The sequence below is a fragment of the Pseudorca crassidens genome, chromosome 15 (genome assembly GCF_039906515.1).
Source record: "Pseudorca crassidens isolate mPseCra1 chromosome 15, mPseCra1.hap1, whole genome shotgun sequence".
NCBI lineage: Eukaryota > Metazoa > Chordata > Mammalia > Artiodactyla > Delphinidae > Pseudorca > Pseudorca crassidens.
The window spans coordinates 59,937,644-59,965,253 of record NC_090310.1 but is presented as its reverse complement, the minus strand read 5'-3'; the positions used below and the strand labels follow the sequence as shown (position 1 = coordinate 59,965,253).

The window sequence follows — 27,610 nt, the reverse complement described above, 5'->3', positions numbered from 1 at the left end:
GATATCCTGACGTGCTGCTGGCTTTTGACTTTCAGAAAACTTGGCCAAGGTGGCAGGCCACTATATAGTTGTGAGGGTGATGTCCTGTGAAACAGTGAGACAAAATCCCAATGAACCAGTTCACAGCAGAGAGAGGTCAAGATGATTTATCACTGAAGCTGCTCCTGCCATGAGAAAGGGAAACTGCTTCATGTAGTCCTTGTGCATCATAAAGGAAAAAATAAGCGTACTTGCCTCATTAATAGCAAAATTCCAGGTACCACGGGTTATATTAATCTGTAGGAAATGTAACATCTGGAAAAGAAACTGCAAATCTGCAGCTCCACATGGTTCATGTATGACATTATACTGACATTCTTAAAAACTGTCAGCTTATCTGTTTGGTAACTTGCATGGAGAGTAATAGGAAGCATCAGAATAGCTAATATTAGTAGTTATTGAGCACTTGCTTCATGCCATCACTAAACTCACACATCTAAATGGATTATCTCATCATTATCCCACAACTTTTAAGTCTCCTGTAGCACTTAGGAGCTCTGTGACTCATCTAGGGACCTAGCCTTTTGGTAAAGGGAGATGACTGCTCCAGCAGCTTGCATTTGCTCTAGCTACTGGAATGGTATCTATCCAAAGGGTTAGGGGACCAATGTGGTTATTCCTACTCGTTGCTGTAGAATTCCATTCCAGCCATACATTGGGAAAATAGGTAGCTCCTAACATGAGACCACTTCAAGCCAAAAATCCTTCCATCTCCTGGGCTACAAAGGCTCCATTCAAACTAGCATGAAATTATAGCATTCTGGGTTCCCAGGAATTAGTTATCTGAAGGCCAGAACCCAGTAGACCCCAAAAGATGTATTCGCCTTTACCCAGTGGTTACCGTGGTAAATGCCTGCAGATTCTTAAGGGAAAATGAGGAGAAAGGTTCATGGTATAGGAGTGTTGATGTGCTGTGGCAGTGTTCTTTCTTACATGTGCCCATCATTGAAGGGTTCTAGGTCTGTGAACTGACTCAGGCCTGAGAGTTGGATGAGAAGGAGCCCTTCTCCAGCATGAGAGTCTAGTCAGGCCCCCTCAACTGACCTGAGCTGGCTGCCTCCCATTTCCATTATTGGGAGCTTCACAACAAATTATCCACCTCAGAGAAGTCTGAGCCCTGGTGAACTGTGGCCTCTGAGGCTTTTTTCTTCCCACTAAGATCAAGAATCCCTTTTTGAAGTCAGTTCCTTCTTCTAAAAGATGCGGGTGCTTTCCTCACCCATGTACACCCTCTAGTGAGGCATGCATCAAGGACATGATGAAGGTGTCAGTGAGAAGGTTGAGGCTGTTGGATCCCCTGTAACACTGATTTCCTCTACTTTGTGCCAAGGGCTTTCTGGCTTTTCTTTGTTACCTAGCTGAACCCAGCATTCTGTCCAGGTTCCTACTGGCCACCCCACCATTAGAACCGTGGCCAGTTTCCTGAGCGGTTACGCTAACTGCAGAAGTTCAGATAACCGTACCATAACTAGAAATCTAGCCGTATTCAAAAATTAGAATTAGACCCCTCCTTGGTCTAACATCCTCAAAATGTATATCAACAGCTATTCCTATGGTTTTTGGTGATCCAACTCAGTGAATTCCTGCAGTTTCTTCTGGGTATTAGTTCTTTGCTTTTCTACCTTCTTTATGTATTTTACCCTCCAGATCGTGTTATGCTTGCATCCTGATTATCCATGAGCAATGAGAGCTGGGTTGTGAGGCAGTTTTCATCATGAAAGCAGGATGCAGTAGAGAGCACAATAGAGATTTTTAGAAGTTGGCTTTCCCCAACTCCTCTGTTTCCTTTCTGCATCATTTCAATTATCTCACTTTAAAGCCGTGTCTTTCACATGACCAGCCAAGGAAAGATGTGAATTCCATTGGCATTAACATTTAACAACCAGCAAAATTCTGAAACTTTAACTTTTGGTTCAGCAAAATACATATAGCACAGTCATAGAAGGGCCCTGAATTTTGTGCTGTCTTTGGAGATAAGTATTTGATTTTGGAGCTGGGCTTTTTCTTGTTTTACTATCTAAAATTGTCAGAAATAATCCTATTCCTTGGTTTCAGCATTTCTCATGTCCTTTTAATTGGCACTCCCCCTCCCCCAACTCCTTTACCATCAGCTAGAGCATGTCCCAGGTGATTGCAAGCCAATATGAAGTAACTGTTTTACAGTTGTGAGGTATGAGTGGCTTGTGCTTTCCCATAATGCAAGTTGGTTGACAGTTCCTTTGCCTTCATCTGAACTCGGTAATCAGGTTCACATCACCCGTATTTTCCCCATCAGTATCTCATCTACAACCCCACTCTCTGTTACTAACTGCTAAGTGAGTTAAGGTCTTTTACTTAAAAACAAGAGAAGTCAACTCAAGCAAAGAAGTGGGGAAGCTGGCAGAATCAAAAGATGAGATAGACTACCAGCCTTTGGACAGAGCAGGTCCTATTCTGGTGGGTCTGGGCCCTCTAGGGAAGCCTCTGCTTCTTCCTGGGTTTCAAAATCCTGGAAAAGAGAACTAGTTGGTAGCAAATGTAGGTCAGGTGTGACTGTGCTTGCATCGGTCAGCCCTGGCAGGAAAGAGGAGAGTTAACACATAGGACAAATACACTAATTTGTGTCCACTATCATAGAATAATATTCTTGTAATCATGGGGTGAGGAAGGCCTTTCTAAGCAAAACACAAGATTCAGAAGCTAGAATAGAATAGATTGAAAGATAATAAATATATTAAGATGTTAAGCATCTCTGAAAAATAACACCATAAGGAAGTGGCCAACTGGGAGAAACTATTTGCCACAGGTAGACAGAGAATTTTCCATAATATATAGAGCTTCTCCAAACCTGTGAGAAAAAAGTAAACATTGCAGGAGAAAAATTGGCAGTTCAGAGGTGAAAAACAAATGGTCTATAATCATAGGAAAAGAAGCTCAACTATATTTAGTAATCCGGATATCCAGATTAAAACTAACCATTATTTTGGGCCTGTTAGATTTTAAAATTTTATAAGATTGATATCAAGTATGGGCAGGGGTATGGGGATAAAGAAACTCTTACACACAGGTAGGGGAAGTTTAAATTGATACAGCATTGGAAGGATGATTTGGCAGTATCAACCAAATTTTAAATGCTTATGCTCTCTGACCTAACTTATGGGACTCTATCAGAAAACAAAATATATATTTGTACAAGGATGTTCATTGTAGCATTACTTATAATAGCAAAGAAAATAAAGTGGAAAATATTTATCTATCAAATAGCAGAATGGCTAAATAATTTCTTGCATCTATTATGAAATTCTGTACTGTCATTAAAATAAATGTGTTGACATAGAAAAATATGGGAAAAAACATATTCCAGGGGACTTTACATGGTATAATCCCCTTTTTTAAAAAAAATCTATGTATGTCTGCATTTGAGTGTGTTAATGCCTTTTTTTTTTTTTTTTTTTTTAAGTCTGGAGGAATACTGTGAACTGAGCAGTGGTTGCCTACCAGGACGGGTAAAAGACAGGAGAGACATGATAGGGAACTTCCACTTTCTACTGAATTGTTTGACTTTCTTTTACAACAAGCATATTTTTAAATAACATTTTTAAAAGCAGACATTAAAAACTTAAAAGGGGCTTCCCTGGTGGTCCAGTGGTTAACACTCCATGCTTCCACTGCAGGGGGTGCAGGTTTGATCCCTGTTTGGGGAGCTGAGATCTGCGTGCCTCGCAGTGCAGCCAAAAAGAAGAAGAGAAAAAAACTTCTAAAAGTTTTTTTAATATAGTAAACAAAGCTATTCAAGCTTATTAGCTTTAGCGTAGTATCCATTATGCTTTAATGTATAGATGGCATATAGAATAGAGTTGGTGTCCCCAGCTTGAACTGTGCCAAGAGTCTTGTGGTCAGGTCTCTGTGAAAAGGAATATCATTAAATGGGAAGTTGTTTTGGAGGAAAAACTGGACTGTGGGGGTGAACAGCTGAAGAAACAATAAGCATAGGAAATGACAGCTGTTTTCGGATATCTGACAGACTAAATGGGGAGTGTGTAACATTTCTATGAAACCCCACTGGTTGAAAGTTGTGGGTAATGGAACTTTTGTCCTAAAGTTATAAGCTGGAACATTTTACTGACCAGCATTTGTCTCAGAAGGAAGCACTGAATTTGTTTAAAAGAAACACTTTGAAAAGCCACTTATTGAGGTCCCTAAAACATGTTTAAGGTTTAATAAATAAATAAATAGACTTTAGTTAGCTTCTGAGATGAAGGGGATAGGAGACAGCTAGGGAAAGAACTAGAGGCTGTGAGGCGGTCATAATCTGTGAATTGTGAAATGTGAAACCCCTTAACCCACGCAGGACCCTGCATCTTTAGTAGAGACAGCTTAATTCTTGGATTTCCAGGTAAAGAAGCATTTATGTGTAATTTGGTGACAGAACTGTGTGGCATCTGAGTGAATCAGAGGCAGAATAGTCTCTGCATTGATGAGTTGTCTCCAAATAAATATATCAGAGCCAAAGGCCTATGGGAATTATCAGTACCTATGTCAAGGGCTTTAGAATTCAACAGTCCAGGGAATTGGGAGTTCAGGATTTCCAAGGGGCAGAGAAGGTACCAGCTGACCTCCTGGGTTTTACACTAGTCAGTACAAGGGGAAAACAAATTGTGTATCTGGGTTTTAAGTCCTTCTAAACAGAACTGTTCCAAGATCAGGGGAACTGCCTTGGAAAGTAGTAGGCTCCCCATCACAGCAGAGTGTTCAGGCACTGGTGACTGTGGCCAAAGTATTTGGAAGGGGATTCAAACTTTAAAGTGAATGAGATTCAGTACTATACTGGAGACGTTAACACAGTAAGGCAAGAAAAGAAACGAAAGGTATTACGGATTGGAAAGGAAGAGACAAAAATCAGTTTTTTTCACAGAGGAGATTATTGTCCCAGAGAAATCCAAAGACTCATCAAATAAATTATTAGAATTAATGTTATTTTAACAGGGTTGATAAATACAAAAACAGCATAAAAATGAATGCATTTTCTGTTTATAAGCCACAATCAGAAAATCTAATAATTTTAAAAGATGCCATTTACAATAGCATCCAAAATGTGAAGTACCTAGGAATAAATTTAGTAAAATATTTACAAACTCTTTGGAGAAAATTATAAAAATGGTTGAAAACATTAAAGAAAAAAACCTAAATTAGTGAAAGAAATAGGATCAATGGATTAGAAGGCTCAGTATTGTAAAGTTGTCAATTCTCCCCAAACTGATATATAGATTCAATGCAATTCCAATAAAAATCCCAACAGGTTTTTTGTGGAACTTGACAAGCTGATTCTAAAATTAATATGGAGGAGAAAAGATTCAAGAATAGCCAAGACATTCCTGAAGAAGAAGAACAAGGTGAGGAGACCCGCCTTACCAGTATAAAGAGTCATTATAAAGTTTAGTAATTAAGACAGTTTTGTATTGGCACTGGAATAGATTGACCAGCGGAATAAAATAGAGAACCCAGAAGCAGATTCATATGTAAAGGGAAACCTATTTGTGACAAATGCTGTTGTAGTTTTGCTGGGGTAGAAGATGGTCTTTACAATAAATAGAGCTCAGACAATTGGGTAACCCCATGGGAATAAATGAAATTGAATTCCTGTCTCATACCAAAAATCAGTCCCAGTTGATGTAAACACTGAAATTTAAAGGAAAAAATGTAGAGACAATAATGTAGGAAAATATACTATGATCTCACATAAGAAGGTGTTCTTAAGACTTAAAATGTTTATAAAGGGAAAGATTGATCAACTTGACTACATTAAAATGCAAAACTTCTGTTCATAAATAAATACTATAAAGAAAATGAAGGGGCAGGCCAAAAACTTGGTAAAAAATACTTGTAACACTTATAACTGATAAAGAATGAGTTTCCAGAACACATAAAGAACTTCTACAAAGTAGTAAGAAGATAAATAATCCAGTAGAAAGATGGGGAAACACTCAACTAGGTTCTTCACAGAAGGGGAAACCCTGTTGACCAGTAAACTATGAAATGATGGTGAACCTCATTAATAATCAGAGAAATATAAATTAAACCTACATTTGATACATTTAAAGTCTGACCGTAGCAAATGTTGACAAGGATACGGAATAACTGGAATACTTTACATTGCTGGTGGGAGTGTAAATTGGTACAGCTACTATGAAAAACAATTTGGCCTCATCTGGTAAGGTTAAAGATAGTCATACCTGAAACTCTGGCGGTTAACTGTAAACAACCCAAATATTCACCAGTAGTAGAATGGATAAATAAATGTTGGTATGGTCTAAAAATGGAGGACTACAAAGTAGTTAAAATGAATGAACTTTGGCTACATGGAACAACCTGAGTGGAATCTTCAGAACATAATGTTGGGCAACAAAAGCAAGTCACCATTTATCATTGCATTTTTATCAAAAAATAGACTGAACAATAAAAATATTTTTTTTTAAGGATACAGAATATATGGATACAAATAAGGGGATAATAAATACAAAATTCCAAGTTTACTTGTGAGAGGAGAAGGAAAAGGACATGATGAGGAAGGGCCCAAAGAGAACTTACAGGTTAAACTTATAAGAACTTACTTTTTAAAAAAATAATTGTAAAAATTGAAAAAAAAATTTTTTTAGCTGACACTTTTTAAAAAATGACAGTCTTGCTTCCAGTAAAGGCCTAAGCAAGGGATGAAGTGGTCTTTGATGCCACCTACTGTTTGTGGAGAATTTAACATCTTAGAGCCTTCTGGTTCAGCTGCTTCTGCCCAGCTCTCAAGGCTGGGTTTTTCAGAGTAGAAGCTAAAAGTAGGATTCCCCTTGTTTTCATCCTTGACCTAAGCTCTTTAATCTGATATTTTGCATCTAGTACAGTGTTCTGTAAAGCAAATCTTTTGTTTTCTCTTGTCAAACAGTGACTCCTGTTTCTTCCTAACTTTCCTTTTAGGAGCCTCAGCCTACCTGGAGACCTAATTTTTCTTCATCATGACTGGGGGAGCTAGGGGTGCTGACAGGACTTTGAGATGTGGTCATTGTCATTACTGACCCTGAGGACTGTTTTCAAGAATCTTGTTATCACTACATCTGTTCTACATCATTTTAGACAAGGGATGTAGAGGAAAAGTAATGCCTCAGGATTAGTCTTGAGGGCTTTTAAAAACTTGTATCTCATCCTGCCCTGCATCAAGGTGGAAATCTAGCCTATCTGGGTGAAGAGACGGCAAACTGTGGGTGAACTGGGAAATTCCAATCTTCCGGTCCAGGAAACTCCTTTTTCCCCTTTATGTATTGACAGCAGTGGGTCTAAAGAAATTGGCTTTCTTAGTAAAATAACAGGCAGAACCTCCAGGGTTTTAACTCTGAAAAGAAAATCTCTTGAATAAGTGAAGGTAGATGGACTATGAGACCTTGACTCCGGTTATCTTGGGGTATTTCACTTTAATTTCTCCTACACTATCTTGCTGGTTCCTAGGACGTATATTTGCTCCTTCTTAAAACTTGTTTCTTTCTGGCGAAATTGGTTCCTTTTAGGCTGGCATTTCCTTTACTTAATCTTTTTTATTATTTTTATCCAAGCTAGAAACCTGAGAGTCATCCTTCATTCCTGTCTCTTTCTCTCCCCAACTTTTGTCCATTCCATCTCTAAATCTAGTCATTCTGACTTCATAATATATCTCAAAGGCATCTATTTCCTTGTACCATCATCTTTCCACATTCTGTACTTGCCTTCCTCCCAGCCCATTTTCCATGTAGCAGCCAGAGTGATTCTTTAACAGGTAAAGTGGATTGCAGTTTATAAAAACCTTGAATGGTTTCCTCGTGCACTTAAAGTAAAATTCAAACTTCCTATTCAAGGACCTATGTAGAAATATGTGATCAACCTTGTCAAAAAACTCATCTCCTCCCACTTCCTCTTGCCATCTCCACCAGCAACATTTTATACATAACACCCTCACTGACACTTTATTTCCTCACACAAACCAAGCCTTCTCCTGCCTCTGGGTCATCATACATGCTGTTCTTTGCCTGGAATACTCTTTTCCATACTCATCCTTCCTCATAGAGACCTACCCTTAATCTGTATTGGGGTATTCCTTGGGCTTTCTGATACTTTCTCTAATAACCTGTTCTCTCATTGCATTTATCATGGTATGTAATTTTATATTTACTTGTTTTATTTATTTAATATCTGTCTTTCACCCACAAGTTTGCATTGTTCATGAGAGCAAGAACTGTGTATATGATTTGATTCACCACTGTTTGCTCTGTACCTAACTCGGTACCTAATAGGTACACATTATATGTTTGTTGAAGGAATGAATGAAAAGTAATACATGAACCATAATTTACTTAACTGTTCTCCTACTGCTGAATACTAAGGTTGTTTTCAGTTTGGGGTCATTCTAAATAATGATGAAGTAAATAATTTGAACATAGAGATTTTTATTTATTTAGGCTAGAATCCAGATTTCCTAGGTCAAAGGGTATGAATATTTTTAAAGCTTTAAGACATATTTCCAAATCACTTATCAGGAAGGTTGTCTAGGTTGTAATTCTAAACTATTTCTCTTTTTGCTTTCTTAGTTTTGAATATATAGAACACAGAAGAAAACAATTCAAATAATAAAGTTTAGCTTCCTACTCCTATAAAACGAATTTATTGAATGCTTATTCTATGCCAAACATGAGATTATCTTATTTACTCCTTATGTAGCAGGTATTATTTTCCCAATTTTATGGGAAACTTTGGCCGATTTGCTCAAGTTCATACAATCCAGACTATCTCATGTCAAACCATTTATACTTACCCACATAGCTCCCAGTGCTAGCTGATTTACATTTGCTCCAAAACTGCTGCAGATTCAGTGTTACCTCATCCAAGTCCTCTGCTTCCTAACTGCTGCATCCATGTGAATGCCCTCTCACCCACTCACCTGTCCTTGCTTCCTTACCACATGATGCTAGAGGCTGGGCTGCCATACCCCCTTGTCAGGCTCCTAACTCAACTGACCATCCAGACCCCTCCTGTGTGGTTTACTCTGAGATACATCTCCAGCTTTGCATGGTGGTCAGCATGGGGATAAATGGCCCATCCTTTCAGTTGTGTCCCCAGTCCCATATACTGGGGTGGTCCATTTTGACCCAGCATTGTAACATGCTCCTAACCACATAGTAATCATATAAAGAGCATGCTGTGCTTACAGTAACAGGAAAGGCATTCTGCCCTCTGGGCATTCAAACTCTAAGGAGCTTAGAAGCTATTTAGAAGAGAGGTGCACTCTCTGTATTAGGTGCAAGTATTCACCTGGGCACATCTTTTCCCCCCTAAGAAAAGGTAGAACTTGCTGCCAGGTCAGAGTATGGTGCAGCAGTTTACATGTTTGGTGTTTATCCCTTTTAATAACTTCTGTAATTTCTCTTAACCTTTCAGGCTCTCCCTGCTTGTCCTATCCAGGCCACCTGTGAAGCTGCCTCCAAGGAGGAGAACAAGGAAAAAAATCGATATGTAAACATCTTGCCTTGTGAGTGTTTGTAGGGTTTCTTGGGATGTAACCTGAAACTGCGTCTGTAGCCAGATTTTCTGAGGATGGAAAGAATCTTGTAATTGATCATAGGAAGGCTGGTAATAAGAATAGAGTCAAGCCTTTGGACTGAAAGAGCCTTTATGGCTCCCCAGGCAACCCCAGGTGCTCATAAAGTCAGTAGGGGTGCTTGACCAGGTTTTTTAAGGCAGGCCTAAAGTTTCTGGGAAGTTAAGGAGAGCAGTTTCACTAAGACCAGACAGCAAGTGCATGGTTGTTGTGGGGGTTTTTTGTTGCTCATTGCAAAGAAATTCCAATTCAGAGTTCTCTTCGTAACTCCTTCCCAGAGTTAGCCATTGCTAATCAGTTTATCTATAACCTAACAGACATTTTTCTAGGTTAGTGGTCTCCAGAATGGAATATGCATAATCTAGTGGGATGTGAGAGCAAAATGTTTGAACTTTGCTTTTTTTTTTTTTTGCGGTACGCGGGCCTCTCACTGTTGTGGCCTCTCCCGTTGCGGAGCACAGGCTCCGGACGCGCAGGCCCAGCGGCCATGGCTCACGGGCGCAGCCGCTCCGCAGCATGTGAGATCTTCCCGGACCGGGGCACGATCCCGTGTGCCCTGCGTCGGCAGGCGGACTCTCAGCCATTGCGCCACCAGGGAAGCCCTGCTTTATCTTTTATAATTGCTTTTTTAAAAAACTCATCCTTTAAATAATTCCTGGTGCAGTTTTGGGTGCATAATATATTAAAGACCACTGTACTAGGCATTTACAGATACTTATGTCTTATTTGTGTATAAATGCATGTATATATATTATATATTTTTAGTATAACTGGTATGCTGTATACATTGCTCTTTTTTCTTTTTTTCCCCAATGTATATTGGAAAATAAGTCAGATGGAGAAAGATAAATACCATATGATTTCACTCATGTGGAATCTAAAAAAACAAAACAAAACAACAAAACAAACACAAACTCATAGATACAGAGAACAGATTGTTGGTTACCAGAGGGGAAGGGGGTTGGAGGTGGGTGAAATGGATTGGTGGGGGGGTCCTACTGTATGGTGGTGGATGGTAGCTAGACTTGTGGTGGTGATCACAATAGTTATTACAGATGTTGAACTATAATGCTATATACCTGAAATGACTATAATATAGAGAAATGTATTGGTGTATTGGTATATATATATACCGATATATGTACTGGTAATTGTCAAGAAACAGAAGTGTTCACTTTCCTTTTTATCAACTGCTTACTATTCCATATTATGGATATATCTTAATTTATTTAACTTAGTCCCCTAATGATGGTTGAGATGTGTCTGAATTTTTGCTGTTATAAATAGTGCTGCAGTGACAACTTTATACTTGTGTGTCTCTCTACACATAGTCATAGATGTCACAACTGGCCTGGTTGCATTGGGACCAGTGAAAAATAAAATTGAATTTAATTGAAAAAAAAAATTTTTTTTTCTAGATGACCATTCTAGAGTCCATCTGACACCAGTTGAAGGAGTTCCAGATTCTGATTACATCAATGCTTCATTCATCAATGTAAGGAACTTGAGCTTTTCTCATTATTTCCTTGATTCCTTCTCAGCTGCATGTTAGAAGGAATATTTGTCATTTCAGTTTTTCCCGGAGGAGTCTGATTTTTTTAAAAGACTGAAAAAATTTTTTTAAAGATCAGACAGTTTAAAATGTATTCTTATGTTTACCTGTCATCATTCCCAAAATTTTCCCATGCAGAAATCTGAACCTAAATGTATACTTTTCTGTAAGAGTCAGTGAATCCTTTATTGAGCTTATTCAGATAACTAAGAACAAAAGCACACCTTGTCCTCCAAACAGGACTAGAATATCTGACTCCGGGTAAGTCTGGTTAGTCATGTCTACTATGAATTGAGAGAAGAGCTGAAACTGAAAGGTTTTTAGGGGTGATTTAGAGAATGTTTATAGAGATGGTGTGCGAGACTTGAGTATGTTTTATAGGCTGACGGGAGGGAACCAGTAAAGAGAGAGTTTGAAAGGAAGAGAGAGAGCAAGCAAGGAGCTAGAGAGAGCAAGCCTGACTACTGAAGCATGAAGAGAATACTGATGGAATTTGTACACCCATGATCATAGCAGCATTAATCACAATAGCCAAAAGGTGGTAGCAACCCAGGTTCCATCAGTGGAAGAATGAATAGGTAAAATGTGGCATATACATGCAATGGAATATTATTTAGCCTTAAAAGGGGAAGAAATTCTGACACATGCTATAACATGGATGAATTTCGAAGACATTATGGTAAGTGAAATAAGCCAGTCACAAAACAATAAATATTGTATAATTCCACTTATATGAGGTACCTAGAGTAGTCAAATATATTAAAACAGAAGGTAGAACGGTGGTTGCCAGGGGCTAGAGGGAGGGAGGAGAAGGGAATTATCATTTAATGGGTACAGAGTTTTAGCTGAGGAAGATGCAGAAGTTTTAGAGATGGATGGTGGTGATGGTTGCCCAACAATGTGAATAAACTTAATGCCACAGACCTGTACACTTAAAAATGGCTGAAATGATCAGTTTTATGTTACGTATATTTTACCACAATTTTTTTTTTTTTTTTTTTTGGCTGCATCGGATCTTAGTTGCGGCATGTGGGAAACTTCGTTATGGTGCGAGGGCTTCTCTCTAGTTGTGGCGCACAGGCTTCTCTCTAGTTGTGGCACACAGACTTCTCTCTAGTTGTGGCGCGCAGGCTCCAGAGCACATGGGCTCTATAGTTTGCAGCACGCAGGCTGTCTAGTTGAGGTGTGCGGGCTTAGTTGGCCCACAGCATGTGGGATCTTAGTTCCCCAACCAGGGATCAAACCCACGTCCCCTGCATTGGAAGGTGGATTCTTAACCACTGGACCGCCAGGGAAGTCCCTTACCACAATTTTTTTTAAAAGAATACTCATGGAGAGATTAGCGTTGAACATAAGAAAGGATGTTTTTTCCTCTGAGACTGATGGTAAAGGAATATAGAATAGATAGAGGTGGTTTGTAGGTGTGAATAAATCAAGCTGAGGGAACTCGTCTGTTTTTTCTAAGAAGTAAAGTCAAGGTTATCTGCTGAAAAGGGAGGATGGGACTGTGACATGAGAGTACTGAAGTCAGTAAGAAAGAATACTGAAAAGGGCATGAAAAAAGCATGTTTAGCTGCACCGAGGAACTACCTAAGATGGAAATCTTTGATATATAGGGGCCTCAGTTGTGTGATTTTCTCCAGTTGTACCCTAGGATTGGTGATATGCAGAAAACATGTGGTACTCAGACAAAAGGGCTAGGGAAGTCAGTTGTTGCTTCAAGTAGTCAGCCGAGGGCTTCAGGTTCAGTAGAGAAAGGAAGGGATCAAGGACTAGGTCTCAAGAAATTGAAAGAGCAGTCTTGGGATAGGAAAAGGAGAAAGATGGAAGAACAAGGGGCCGTGGCTAAAAAATAGGCTATCAGATGGACTTCAGAAATGGAGTAGTGCAGGCACCCTCACGAGTATGGATTTGCTGAAATTCCTGTATATGTTTCTTAGTGATGGTCATATGTTTATAGTTAGAAGGAAAGGAACCCTGGTAGAAATGATTGATGTAGTAGATAAGGAAAATGGAAAAAGGTTAGTAACCAGCTAAGAGTCCCAGGATTTAGATCAAAGATTATGATGAAGTGGTTGGGAGGAACAGGTTGAGTTTAACATTATATGGAAGAGTATAGCAATATCAGAATGTTTCCATCTGCAGGTAACAGAATACTCAGCTAGAAGTGGTCTACACAGGAACATTTACTTCTCATTTAATCCGAAGGCAGGTGTATAGCAGTTCTGGGGTGGGCTGAGTCTGTGACTCAGTGACATCCTTAAGAAACCAGGTGTTTCCATCTTTCTACTCATATCTTCAGCCTATTGGCATTGTCTCTTGCTCACAAGACGGCTACAGCAGTTCCAAATGTTTCTTATAAACACAACATAGAGGAGGAGGAGGAGGTGGAGAATTTCTGCATATGCTTTTCTTTTTTTTTTTTTTTTTTGTGGTACGCGGGCCTCTCACTGCTGTGGCCTCTCTCGTTGCGGAGCACAGGCTCCGGACGCGCAGGCTCAGCGGCCATGGCTCACGGGTGCAGCCGCTCCACGGCATGTGGGATCTTCCCGGACCGGGGCACGAACCCACGTCCCCTGCATCAGCAGGTGGACTCTCAACCACTGCGCCACCAGGGAAGCCCTATGCTTTTCTTTTTATTAGGGGCATGACCTTTCTCAGAAGCCTCTCTGGTACAGTGCCCTTCAGAGCCCGCAGGCCAGGATTGGATCACATGCTTACACCCTCTCTCCAGTCACTGGCTAGGGTGCTGAGAATTATCATGATTTACCCTTCTGGGGCTGAGGAATGACCACCTTCCAAGCCAATGAAAGGTAAATGTCTGAACAAAAGCATGGTTTTGATGGCAAGAAAGAAAGGGAAGGAATAGCTTTTCAGTTAGTGACCAGCAGTGTCTGTCACCGTAACCAGTTTGGCTCCTTCCCACATTGAAGGTGAAGACAGACAAAAGTAAGTTGGATGTTAAGGCTGGTAAGCAAGTAAGATGGGTCTATTCATGGTCATGATAAGCAAGGCACTAGAAGGAAACAAGCCTTCTCCTTTGGCCATGCTTAGTTGGAGCTCACAATAGGGCATCCTATAAAGGCTTGATGGTTATTGGAGGTTATTAATAGGTAATATGAAAGTTTAGATGAAGAGGGTTAAATTGGAGGTACTTATGAACTCAGTGAAAATAGAAAAGCAGGAAAAAGCTTATGGTTAACCATTAGTAAGAGTCAGGGATTAAAGAAGATTTAGGTTTATTAAATTCAGTCAAAATTTTTTGATCACCTGCTGTGTGGTAAGCACTGGGGGTACGCTCCAAGGTTACAGAGATAAGATATGGTCCCTAGTGTGATCTACCTACAGGTAGATCATAACCTTTAGTGTGCAACATGTGTGAAGGAGGTATTCCCAGAGTCTTTGGGACTTAGAGAAAGAAACATTCAGCCAACCTGATGAGCCAGTAGAGCTGAATATTGAAGGGTAGGTCTGAATTCAAGAGAAGAAAGATGGGCAGAAACTTCAAAGCAAAAAGAGAAGTATGAACAAAGTCAGAGACTGGAAACAGTAGTCTTAGTTATAAGATATAAGATGGAAAGTCATGGGAGATGAGGCTTGGGGGATTGGTAGGAACTCGATCTTAGAAGGCATTGAATGTCAAGTGTGTCTGTTGGGGTTCTTGGTTGAAGATGACAAGAGTCCACTTTCTGTCTATTCTTTTCAACAGGAAGGGGTTTATTATAAGATAGTGGGTGACTTACAGAATCTGTGGGAGAGTCACCAGGAACAGAGCAGCCGTAGATGTACCCAACTACCCCGTATGACTCTCGTAGTGAAACCCCTGCAGAGGTGCTACAGAAGAACTCAATGCTTCCGCTGCCATGCTTGCCCAAAGACCAGATCTTCCTAGCACAGTCACCATCTCACATTGCTCACTTCTATCCCAAGTCTTATGTGGGACTGCTAGGAAGAAACTGGGTTCTTAGGCAGAACTGAGCTGCAAGAGAGTCTAGTGAATTTAGCTTTTAGTTTTTCAGCCTCTATAGAAAGAAAGTCAAGCTAGAAGTGGGTGGGGCTGGGTGCTGATTGAGTCACCTTACAGTATCTACAAATTTTCAGTACAGCTTAGAGTTTTTGTTTTTTATTTATTTTTGGCTGCGTTGGGTCTTCGTTGCTGCGCGTGGACTTTTTCTAGTTGTGGCAAGCAGGGGCTACTCTTTGTTGTGATGCGTGGGCTTCTCATCGCGGTGGCTTCTCTTGTTGCGGAGCACGGGCTCTAGGTGCGCAGGCTTCAGCAGTTGTGGCACACAGGCTCAGCCGCTGTGGCTTGTGGGCTCTAGAGCACAGGCTCAGTAGTTGTGGCACACAGGTTTAGTTGCTCCGCAGCATGTGGGATCTTCCCAGACCAGGGCTTGAACCCGTGTCCCCTGCATTGGCAGGCAGATTCTTAACCACTGCGCCACCAGGGAAGTCCCCAGCTAAGAGTTTTGATTTCTAGGCAATGGGATAACATTGAAAGGTGTTAAAGACAAGGAGCGATATAGCCACATTTGTATATTGATCACTCGGGTTACCGTGTGCAACATGGATTTAGGAAGGGCAGATTGAGGGCTGTTACAGTAGCATGCTACAAATGGTGAGGGTAGAAGGGTTGGAGAAGATGCATCAAAGTAAAAACCACTTTGGAGGTAGAATTTAGCAGGATATGGTGATTGACTAATATATGAGAGAGTATAGGGTGATACTCTGTAGAGTGTATTTAGGGTGGAGTTTCCTTCTTTCTCCATTTCTGGGCTGGAGGAAACACCCGAACATGTGGAAACCCAGTGCTGGGCAGCCAGGGCCATATCCACAGCCCTCTAACGTCGGGTACCCTGGAGGTTGCAATCCTGCTCATCTACCACCTGCCAACCCGACCTTTCCTCCAGACCCCTTTCCCACTCCCCCAGGAGCACCCCAGGGGAATCCAGCTTTTCCCCCTGGTGGGCCTTGTCATCTATGCCACAGCTAGGGTATCCAGGATGCCAACCCTCAGGTCCCTACCCCGCTCCATACCCACCACCTGACCCTGGCGTTGGCTCCTGGCATGGTAGGACCAGGAATGGTAATGGACAAGAAGATGCAGAAGAAAATGAAGAACGCTCATAAAAAGAAGCAGAAACACCATAAGCATGGCAAGCATTCCTCCTCTTCCAGCAGTGACTCTGACTGAATACAGGGCCTGGACCCTTTCCTCCAGTCTCTCCAGTTCTTCTCTCCCATCAAGCTTTAGATGCCATCTTGTACTGGGGAAAATTAGCCCTTGTGTCCCTCCCTACCTCACGTCCGCAATCTGAGCCTCACTCTGCTATTCAGCCCTAACTCGCGAGGGAAAATGGGAGAAGGATTGCCATGGGCTAGCAAAGGCCATCTTCGCAGTGCTTTGATAGAACTTTTAGCTGATGAGTTTTGCAAGAGATCTAGTTTTTGAAGATGGTGAGATTTGAGCTAAATGCTGAAGACATGTGATTTTTTTATACACATTGTGTAAATGTGTAAAATGTGATTTTTTACATTCTTTTGTAATACTTATGCTTGGGGAGATGCTGTGCAAATTTAATTATGGGGGAAAAAAACAACCTATACCTTTCTTGTTTTAAAAAAAAAAAAAAAGAGTATAGGGTAATCCATGTGGATATATCCAGCATAGTTGGGCATCATTAATCTGAGCTCAGGGGAGAGATTCCAAAGCCATGGCCTTTGAAGTCATTAGAGAAAGAGTGGGCCCTGGAGCCCACAAACCTCAGCCAAGGCACACTGGGCAAGAGGTGCTCATTAGTGAGACAGAAGGAGACCAGGAGAGAAGAGCACCTCAGAGGGCAAAGAGTAGAGCATGGAGAAGTGTTAGGTGGTCAACGGGGTTGAGTGCAGATGAGAGATCCAGTGGGAAAGAAGGAGCAGATGTCCTTAGGGCTTGGAGTATAGGGGCAGGCAATAACCTTTGCTGAAACAAATTGTGGCCATTTGTTGTGAGCTGCCAGTTACACTTACGAAACCCTTTTTTCCTCCCAACATGATTGAGGTACAGTTTATATAACAGAAATTCAAACATTTAAAATGTAGAATTCAGTGATTTTTAGTAAGTTTACCAAGTTATGCTGTCATCACTATAATTGTTTTAGAACTTTGTTAGTGGCTTTATTGATGCAATTTACATACCATAATTTTCACCCACTTAAAATTTACAATTCAGTGGTTTTCAGTATATTCACAGATACGTGCAACTATGACCAATTTTAGAACATTTTCATCACCTCAGAAGAGAAACGCTGTACCTTTTAGCTATTGCCTCTTAGTTTTAGAACTTTTTGCTCACCCCAGAAAGAAGCTTCTTGTCCATATACAGTTACTCCCCATTCCCACCCCCTGACAATCATTTACCAAGCCCTTTTTGCACACAGAACCAAGATCACACATGTATCTTGAAGAGAGGTGGTGTCAGGCACCACAGAGTGGTGGCAGTAGGCACGGGGGATGGGTTCTGTGGTTTGGAGAATACAAAGGTCTGAAAGTGAACCTGACATTGGTAACAGGAGAAGATGAAATAGACAGTACAGATGCCAACTGGGCTTCCCTCCTGGAGTCTTAGGAGGACCAGCTTCCTCTCTCACCTTGAGGTGTCTAAGGGTATAGAGGGGCTTTGGAAGTGTTTTGTTTTTGTTTTTAAACTGGTAGGAATGTAGGTGCCACCTAGAGCCAACTTGGCATTTGACTTTCAGAATCCAAAGATGTCTCAGGAACCAGGGAGCCACATTTCATCTTTCCCTTGAACATAACACAAGGAATCAGTAGTTTTGCCTCATTCTAGTTATTCCTGATTGGTTGAGCAATGTCAGCATATCACTATGTAGGCATGTTTTCATGGGGGATATATAACACACTACTGGTAAAGATGGAGCGGGAAGCACTTTGGGGCTGGGCCTTCCAACAGTGCTTTTAAGCTATTCATGACCCACATGCTCCAGTGAGAACTTGGCCACAGCTTCTCCTGAAGCAAGCGTATTATACGGCGTAACATACTCTAAGAGCTTCTCAGTTTTAATTACAAGTTTAGTGCTATAGGCAGAATGCAGCATCCTGAATTAAGGCTTTATCAGTTTCCATCTTCTAGTGGTTAAAAACTTTTGGAGAATTCCTCTTAATAAAAATTTTAACAAGCTGCTTATTGTTAACTCTAAACATGTCCATATTGAGGCCTAAAGCTTTCTCCAGTGCTGGGAAGCAACCCTGCCCTGCCCTTGTTTGAGCTGGAATAGGAAGCGGCTTCTCAGACTCGGCCCCCTCCTTTATTCTGCCACTGCCTTGCAGACTAGTATTTCACATCATCACCTTGGTATGGTATCCCATCCATGAAGTTGCCTCCCTCATTGCCCATCTTAGTGCTGTCTGAGAGAGGCAGAAGGTGATTTACAATCCTTAAGTCAAATGATTTTTCACTTACCTGGGACGTCTCAAGTGAACACTATATTTAAACAATGAGGTTGAAAAGATGTATGACTAAACAGTAAAGAAAGTTACTGCCAGTGTCAGTTTTTCAGAGACTCCTTATCTATTAAGTGACGTCCCCAGGCTCCTTGACTTCTTTGTCTCCCACTTCCTGTAATGGAGAACCCTCTTGTCAAACACTGGGAGCTGTTACACCATACCCATGGGCTATTCCCCGAAAACTTTTGCACCTGGGTACAGCATCAGCAAGAAAATAACCCTTTTTCCTTCCTCGTGTGGGCCCAGCCTCACATGCTTCTGACTTGGAGGGTTCCTACCCAGTAACACCAAGACCCAGATTGTCAGCAACTAAGAGAGCATCAGAACAGGGTCTAGCCTAGGAGTTGTTATTTGGATGTTCTTATACTAATGTTTGCTAATAATTCACTTTAAGAAGACTGCCTAGACCATGTAATCTTTGCTTCCTGCTATCCAAAGCTAATCCCATTAAAATTTCTAGAATGGAAATCCTTGTTAATTGCCTGGACCTTTTCACAAGGAAGGCTTTGTAAACTGGTTGGGAGTCTGGAGAATTTCATTCCTATCCATTTTTGGGTTTTCACTTTCTGTTTCTCCTCTACTCTCCCACCCCACCCCCAGGGCTACCAAGAAAAGAACAAATTCATTGCTGCACAAGGTAAAGTAAGATAATTTTTTACTCTTAGGCTTAACCATGAATGGATTTGGGATTTTTCTTCCAAATGCTAATAGATTACTCAGATATATTAGCTTTTCTGTAATTATTACCACCTGAAAAAAATATAATCTACCTTGCAGGTTTATAACTAAGGGCCTTCATCTTGATGACTTAGTGTCCAGGGATCCTTTGAAAGAAATTCTTTTATATATGTGCATAAAAAATACTGGAGAAGGCTATACACACACATACAACACAGTCTAATGAGGTTCTCTGTCTTGGGGTCATTTGGCAAACTTAAGTTCAAACCAGGCTGCTCAGAATTTGAATTTGGATTTAGTCTCCAAAGAGGATTGGCCACCTCACTGGTCCAGGCTGACTCATCTCCTCCTCCCACTCATGGGCCTGAGCTCCACTATTATACACAGATAAGTGGTCTAAGAACCCTCAGAGCAGGGACCCAATGCCATGGTCCTATACATGCTCTGCACACGTTTCCATAGCCTGAAGTTCTAACAAGTGTCCTCACCTTTGGGATCCTAGCAAAATAAAAATCTTGATGTTTGCAGCACTAAAAAGTAATTGATGTTATTATGGTCCATCAAAGCCCATTTATTTAATCACTCAACAAATATTTATTGACCATTTATTAATATTATGTGCCAGGCACTGGCCTAGGTGATGGGGATATGTAGGGGAATAAAACAGAATATGGTCTCTGCCTTTTTGGAGCCTTTAGTTGGTAGAGGATAATTTATAGCAAAATAAACAGGAACTTTGGTAAGTGTCTATCGTGTTCAATACGGTAGCCACTGACCACATGTGGCTATTTAAAATAAAATTTGGGGGAGCTCCCTGGTGGTCCAGTGGTTAGGACTCTGTGCTTTCACTGCTGAGGGCCCAGGGCTCAATCCCTGGGTGTGGAACTAAGACCCCGCAAGCCATGTGGCGAGGCCAAAAAATAATAAAATAAAATAAAATTTTAAATCCAGTTCTTCAATCACACTAGTCACTTTTTTTTTTTTTTGGTACGCGGGCCTCTCACTGTTGTGGCCTCTCCCGTTGCGGAGCACAGTCTCCAGACACGCAGGCTCAACGGCCATGGCTCATGGGCCCAGCCGCTCCACGGCATGTGGGATCTTCCCGGACTGGGGCACAAACCCGTTCCCCTGCATCGGCAGGCAGACTCTCAACCACTGCGCCACCAGGGAAGCCTGCACGCTAGTCACATTTTAAGGCTCAATAGCTACATGTGGCTAGAGGCTACCATATTAGTGCAGATATGAAACATTTCCATCATCACAGAAAGTTCTGTTGGACAGTACTGTCTGTGATCGTGATAAAATAGGGATAGAGGTAACATGAGGCAGAGGTGGTCAGAAGTCTTAGATCTTCCTTGCCCTTGTAGTCTCCCACCAGGACCTGGCCCTTGCCTAACTGGACCCCACTTTCCCTCCCTCTGTAGCCATCTGTCAGTTCAGGTCCACCCTTCAAGGCCCACCTCAGCTACCACCTACTCAGTGATGATTTTGGCACCAACAACCACATATAATCTCATCCTCTCTTTGTTTGTCATGGGGCCTTGTTGATGCTAAAATAGTTCTTAAATTAGGTTCACCTTTGATTTCCCTGTTAGCCTTTTCTCAGACTCCCTCCCTCTTGAACTTCTCCACAGTACTTCACACTCCTTGAAACCCTCCTGTTATTTCCTGCCATTCAGTTCTCTTGATTTTTCTCACTTTTCAAAATATTGTTTCTCTAGCTCTTATTCTTCTTTCTGCCCCTTAAGTATAGTTTCTCTTCAATACTGTGGATGACTACTTCCCTTGAAACTCCATTCTTGTCTTTCATGGCACATTTCTGTCCATCCTTCTGCCTCCTGGGCTTTTTGTTCTGTCTGAACTTGAATAATGCTTGAAGATCCCCAGCGTTCTGTGTTTGACCCCTTCTTTGCTCCTCCCCCTCTGTATCCTCTTTGAGAGACCTCATCTAATACCCACCTCTGTTTGACTGGCTGCTGCCTCTCTTGAGCTCCAGAGCCACATTTTTTTGTTCTCTTCCGCTTGAATACCCCCACAGACTCTAGATTCAACATCAGGAACTGAAACGTGACTCTTCCTCGCCCCAAAGCTGCTTTTTCTCCTCTGTTCTTAAGAGACTGGAATGTAATCTATATTCATGGTGACTGGAATGTAATCTACCTAATCAACCAAACCAGATTTGGGGTCATCCAGATCTCCTACCTGTCCCTTGCTTTACATATGACTAGTCCTCTTGTTTCTCTCTCCAAAATCTGCCTTCTCTGACACACTTCCTTACTCTCATCTCTTCTTCCAGCTGTGTTGCAGCAGCCTACTGACTGATCCCTCTGGATCCTAGCTTTGCTCCTTGGATTCCTTCCACCAGAATGGCCTTTCTTAATGCAAAATTTTTGTCAGCCTCTCATGAAAATCCTAGAATGATTTTTCATTATCTGTAAAACAAGCCTTCCTTAGCCTGGCCTCCATCCCTTTAGATCCTGGTACCTCACCTATCTTTCTAGCTTCATCTTCTACCTTCTACACACCCTACACAGTGACCTCACTGAACTCCTTACAGTCCCTGGATGTCTCATGCTCTTACTTGCTGCTAGCCCCCTGCACCTCTGCCTGGAGTACCTCTTCTCCCTATGCCTCCTTTCTAGACTCCCATCTACTTTATCTGTCCTAACATATGGCTCAAATGTCATCTCCTCCAGGAGATATTTCCTGACCTTGCCAGGCAGTGAAATAATTCCACCTCTGTACATCTTTCCGCTATGTGTCCACTTCTGTCATTATTTGTTTTTCTTTTTAATATTTTTCTTTTTACCAAAGGGAATACAAATTTTAAGAAAGTCAAAAGGTATTACAAGGTCTATAAAAACAAAGTTCTCCCCCCTTTCGTCTAAACTTTTTTAGTCTAAAGCAGCCATTTTTATCTGTTGACTTTTTCTTATTATAGATAACTTATTTAATCCTCTTACAAACTACCTCACACTCAGACAGACATGTCCCTTTTCCCCATTCTCCTAGTGGAGTTAAATCACAATTTGTGGTGAAGATAATACTTGTTATTTACATTCTTATTACTATGCCAATATTATTCACAGCTTAAGCACATAATATTATATAATTTTTTGGTACAGTTTTTGGTTTCCCTCTTTCCCAAGAGTTAATAATTGCCTTTTTTCCTTATTCACTTAGTTCTTTATATACCTAGCACTGATTTTTTTTCTTTTAAACTCTTTGCTAGAAGTATATATTTCCTCTCAGTACCCTCAGATACATGAGGTTTAATTTTTTTAGTTTAATTTTTTATCTTGGGGTCCTTCTAGAACCTTTTTCCTTCAGTTCCATTCTGGATTGATCTAGCCTCTGGCAGAGAAATTATCCTGAGCCTTCCCTTTACCAACACCCTGGAAATTCTGTTAGTCTCTCTCCTGTGTTAGATCCCACTTTTTTCTTATTCTTTGTGCCCTTCTAGTGACTTTCTGGAAAAGGCTGTGTGGGATGTAAATTTTAAATTTCAGCCTAAGCAATTTACCCAACCTCTCTGGTTAATGACACCCACCTCAGAGCATGGTAAGAAGGAGTAAATGAGATATAAAGCACATAGCTCACTGTCTCGCCCATAACATAGGTATTCTGTAGGGGTCGTGATTTCTAATCCTCAACTATAGCATCCTTGGGAAACATTGTTCATGTGTTCTCTTTTTATTTTAAGAACCTCACATCCCCACTTCACTCCCTAGTGAAGTGCCTGGCACATACATGGTGGATACACAGGAAATGTTCAGTTAGTAGGTAGGTGGATGGGTAGATGGATGATATATTTAGCTGGGGGCATGTGGGCACAGGCTTCCAAAAGTCAGGAATGAACGTTCCCAGTTTCCCAGCATCTTTCTTCCTCTTGGTGTGTGTTCTCATCTTTGCTACTATAGGACCAAAAGAAGAAACGGTGAATGATTTCTGGAGGATGATCTGGGAACAAAACACAGCCACCATTGTCATGGTGACCAATCTGAAGGAGAGAAAGGAGGTGAGTGGAGAAATTAGATAGAATGGCCCCTGATACAGGCATGACCAACAGAGGGACTGCTTTGCTGGAGTTCTGTGTTTGAGCCTAGGCTTTCCACCCTTTGTGGCTTCTGTGCCTGTCATTCATCCAGACAGGACCCAGGCCAATGTGCCTACTACACTTTCCTGTGGCCTGGAAGCCTCCGATGAACTCAGAGGTATACCTAGGGCACACCCTGTGTTGGTGACCAAACAGCTCACCTAAGATCCAAAACATCATGGAAGAAAGACTTGGGCCATTAGACAAGGAAAAGTCACAGTGGGGCTTTTCTCCCCTGGCTTCTCTAGTCCCTCACTCCCCTGGTTTTTTTGTTTTTGTTTTTGTTTTGTTCCTCCTCCTGAGATAGCAGAGGGAGCCGTATGAACTGAGACCCTGCAGGGCACAAGGAAATGTGAGCCCCTGAACTGATCCTTCAGGCAGCCTTCTGACTGGTTCTTTTCTTTCTGTGACTGCCAAGTCCATGCCTGGTCAGCTCCATCACTGGGCCACAGCCAACACCAGTCCTGAGTCCTGGATCAGGCCCCAGAGAGGAATCCCAATTCGGGATAGTCTCTCTCCAGGATGGCCCTAGAGTCAAACTGATACCCACACTGGGCTGTTGGATGTATTGATTGGCTTAGGAGGGATAGCTTTAGGGCTGGGCTTTAGGTTCATTTTCTCCAACCCTACCTCTGGCTCTTGGGAGCTGTCCAAGGCCTAGTCAACCAGAGAAGGCCTTGGGCCTCTCGTGGCAGGTTTTACAGTCTGCATCAATCCACCCTGGTGAACTCCCTCATAGCAGGTTGCTCATTCCAGGGGATCAGACAGACTTACCCCTAGAGCATGACCTAGGATATTATGGAAGTACAGATTTTGTAGGTAAAATGGCTTCCGATTTGCCCTGAACTGAGAGACTAGAGGTGGGAAAGAGTGAGAAGTATAGGGCTGCTGGGGCTCTGCATAAGTTAAGAGATTGTGCTAAACAGGATAGAAGCTGAGGAACTTAAAAAAAGAACAGTTAGGGAGTTCCTTGGTGGCCTGGTGGTTAGGATTCTGGGCACTGCTGCGGCCTGGGTTCAGTCTCTGGTCAGGGAGCTGAGATCCTGCAAGCCGCATGGCATGGCAAAAAAAAAGGAACAGTTAAATAAGTCTGTAGCTGACTGAGGTGAGAGAAGAGGCCATAGGGCTTTCTGAGGATTTTAGTCTGGGCTTTTGTGGTCCTTTTCTTTAGGGCCCTTTGCACCTGTTGTGGGCGGGAGGTCTCAGGTCAGGGGGGTGCATGTCTGTTTCTTTCCAGTGTAAGTGCGCCCAGTACTGGCCAGACCAAGGCTGCTGGACCTATGGGAATATCCGTGTGTCAGTAGAGGATGTGACCGTACTGGTGGACTACACAGTGCGGAAGTTCTGCATTCAACAGGTACTGTCTCCTACCTCCTTTCTTGGTTCTCATTTAGAATCTGCTGACCATTAAGAGGGCAGAACAGGCCGAGTCATCCCCATCTTACTCAGAGTGGTCAGGAATTGCTGAGTGTGCAAAATGTTCGAACTCTGAAATCAGAGTTCTGGGCTCCCAGGGGATTTTTCTTTTTTTTTTTTTCTTGTTTTTTTCTTTCCGTCAAAGCTAAGGGGGGAACATTTTCATGACTTCATGGCTGGGAGAAAAAGTATTACTGAGATGGAGTTTGGTCATCTTAGGTATGAACCAAGTGCATCAGGAGGTATTGCACCAGTATCTTCTGGTACTTGACTTACCTCTCCTCCTTTCTTACCCCAAAGGCTCCTGACATCAAGGATGTGGTGGGCCCTGCTCCTGACCCTCCAGGGTGACCCTGGAGGCTTGAGCAAAGGTTGCCTTTAGCTGAGGGCACTGTGGTGCTATGAAAAGAGGGCTTACCAAGACTCAGGAGACCTGCATTTTAGTTCTGACCTTGCCTTTTACTAATCCTGGGACCTAGACCAGGTCATTTAACTTTTCTGAGTTTCACATTTCACATCTGTAGGCTGTGAGTAATAGTAACAGCCTGCCTACCCCATGGGGTTTCTGGGAAGGTTCTCTGTCCATGGTTAAAACTTGCTTGGGAAGTTTAATCCTCTCACTTTCCCATTGTCAGTGATAGCCACAGCTGGCCCTGGCCCCTAAGCCTCACCCTCCTTCCCCTGGTGCTGCCCTACCCCAGGGTATCAGGGCCAACACACAGGGATCTCTTCAATTCACAGGTGGGCGACGTGACCAACAGAAAGCCACAGCGCCTCATCACTCAGTTCCACTTTACCAGCTGGCCAGACTTTGGGGTGCCTTTCACCCCGATTGGTATGCTCAAGTTCCTCAAGAAGGTGAAGGCCTGTAACCCGCAGTATGCAGGGGCCATTGTGGTACACTGCAGGTCAGTGTGGCCTGACCCTTGGCTCCCCACTCATGTCACATTCTGCTCCCATGCTGAGAGCAGGGAAGGCACAGGGGCCCTGGCTGAGGAGGCTGGCACAGAGCAGATGAGCTCTTGGGGCGCCAGGGCAGCATCCAGAGAGACTCCTCAAGAAAACTGGGTGCTGGGTGGGAAAGCACTTGAGGAAAGAGGGAAGGGCAATCCTCCAAGATTGGGGGTGGGGTGACCACTGCTATGAAGCCAAGAAGCTAGGTTGAGTGCTGCCTTGTGTACTTGGAATCTTCAGACCATTCTAAGTGTCAGGGTTCTCTGGTCCTGATAACTAGAGGTAGGGAGTTCAGGGTACAGTGGAGTTGTTGGCTCCGTGAGAGTCCATACAGAATTAGCTCTACCCCATACAGAATTAGAATTTAAAGCCTTGAAGAAAGAGCCCTACCCTGTGCTGCCCCCTCCCTGGGTGTTCCCACAAGACATGCTAGCCATCCCAGTAATACTCCTGCTCTCTGGCTACAGTGCGGGTGTAGGGCGTACAGGAACCTTTGTCGTCATTGATGCCATGCTGGACATGATGCATACAGAGCGGAAGGTGGACGTTTATGGCTTTGTAAGCCGGATCCGGGCACAGCGCTGCCAGATGGTGCAAACAGATGTGAGTGGTTTGTGGGTAGGGGGCATTCCAGGACCAAAACATTCCAGGACCAAAACAGCCTCATGGATTACTCAGCCTCCCAGGTTATTGTAAATGGTCATCATACAGTGTGATGAAGGGCGCTTATAAATTACGTATTAAAAGAACTATGGAGCACAGAGGAGGCTGTGCCTAGGGGAATCTGGAAGGTGGGGCAGATGTCATTTGCACTAGACTGTAAGGATATGGAACAGGTCCTGAGGGAAGTAGGTATGTGGGCAGCCAAGGGAGCCATTGCCACAGAGTTGTGATGCAGCTTAGCCAGGTCCAGGAGCAGCAGTGAGATCAGCTCTGTGGTTAGGGCATGGAGTTCAAAGGGCACAGCACTGGGAGGGGAGGGGGGCTGGCACAGGTTTTGTGTGTCACCAGAATTTGACAACCCCTCAGTCTATCTAGTCTGTGCTCTCTGAATGAGCAGGAGTTGGAATTGTCCTTCTCTCCAGGAGGGTACCAGAATAGGACCCTCCCTCCCAAGTTTAAGCACCCCCAGAGGGACTCATGCCTTTTGAGTCCTGCCTCCCTGAATTGGGACAAGAGTGAATCATTTTATCTCTGCTAGGATTGAAGAAGTGGACTGAAGTGAAATGGGAGTGGGAGGGAGTGCTCTGGCACCACCAGGACCATGTGTATAACTGGGAACTCGGGCATCATCTGCATTTCAGATGCAGTACGTCTTCATATACCAAGCCCTTCTGGAGCATTATCTCTATGGAGATACAGAACTGGAAGTCACCTCTCTAGAAACACATCTGCAGAAAATTTACAACAAAATCCCAGGGTCCAGCAACAATGGATTAGAGGAGGAGTTTAAGGTAAGTTGGAGCTGAGCTCTTTCAGGATGAAGGATCTATGTGACCTACAGAATACAGGATGCTTGACTCCTTGTGGATTTACCAACAAATGGTTAATCCCCTTGCAAAGCATGTGGGTGGTTAAGGAGGTGGGTCTCTGGCCCTTTACTCATACCCTAGTCATTCTCAACCCATCCTGCATGTTAGAGTCACTTGGGTTGTGTTTAGGGGGGAAAAAAAACAAAAACAGGCAATGGTATTTTTTTTAAGTCCCCCAGCTCCCCCTCCCAGGTAATTATAATGTACAGCAAGAGCAAACATTCTCTGCAAAGTAAATATTTTTGGCT

The 27,610-nt window shown here is 42.5% G+C and overlaps 1 protein-coding gene and 1 pseudogene across 4 annotated transcripts in view; both read left to right on the top strand.

The window, feature by feature from the left end:
- The window catches only part of PTPRA (protein tyrosine phosphatase receptor type A), a 183,487-nt gene that overhangs the window by 139,347 nt on the left and 16,530 nt on the right, over positions 1-27,610 (top strand). For 3 of the 4 annotated variants that reach the window (XM_067707651.1, XM_067707652.1, XM_067707653.1), the window contains 8 exons: positions 9,469-9,559; positions 11,047-11,123; positions 19,287-19,323; positions 23,285-23,382; positions 24,698-24,817; positions 25,618-25,784; positions 26,298-26,433; positions 27,135-27,284. In XM_067707651.1, the coding sequence (XP_067563752.1) occupies positions 9,469-9,559; positions 11,047-11,123; positions 19,287-19,323; positions 23,285-23,382; positions 24,698-24,817; positions 25,618-25,784; positions 26,298-26,433; positions 27,135-27,284 (876 nt within the window). Of the gene's footprint in view, positions 1-5,317; positions 5,412-9,468; positions 9,560-11,046; positions 11,124-19,286; positions 19,324-23,284; positions 23,383-24,697; positions 24,818-25,617; positions 25,785-26,297; positions 26,434-27,134; positions 27,285-27,610 lie in introns of all 4 variants that reach the window. The other variant, XM_067707654.1, reaches the window with a different exon arrangement.
- Positions 11,133-19,280, top strand: LOC137207609 (proline-rich protein 13 pseudogene; annotated as a pseudogene).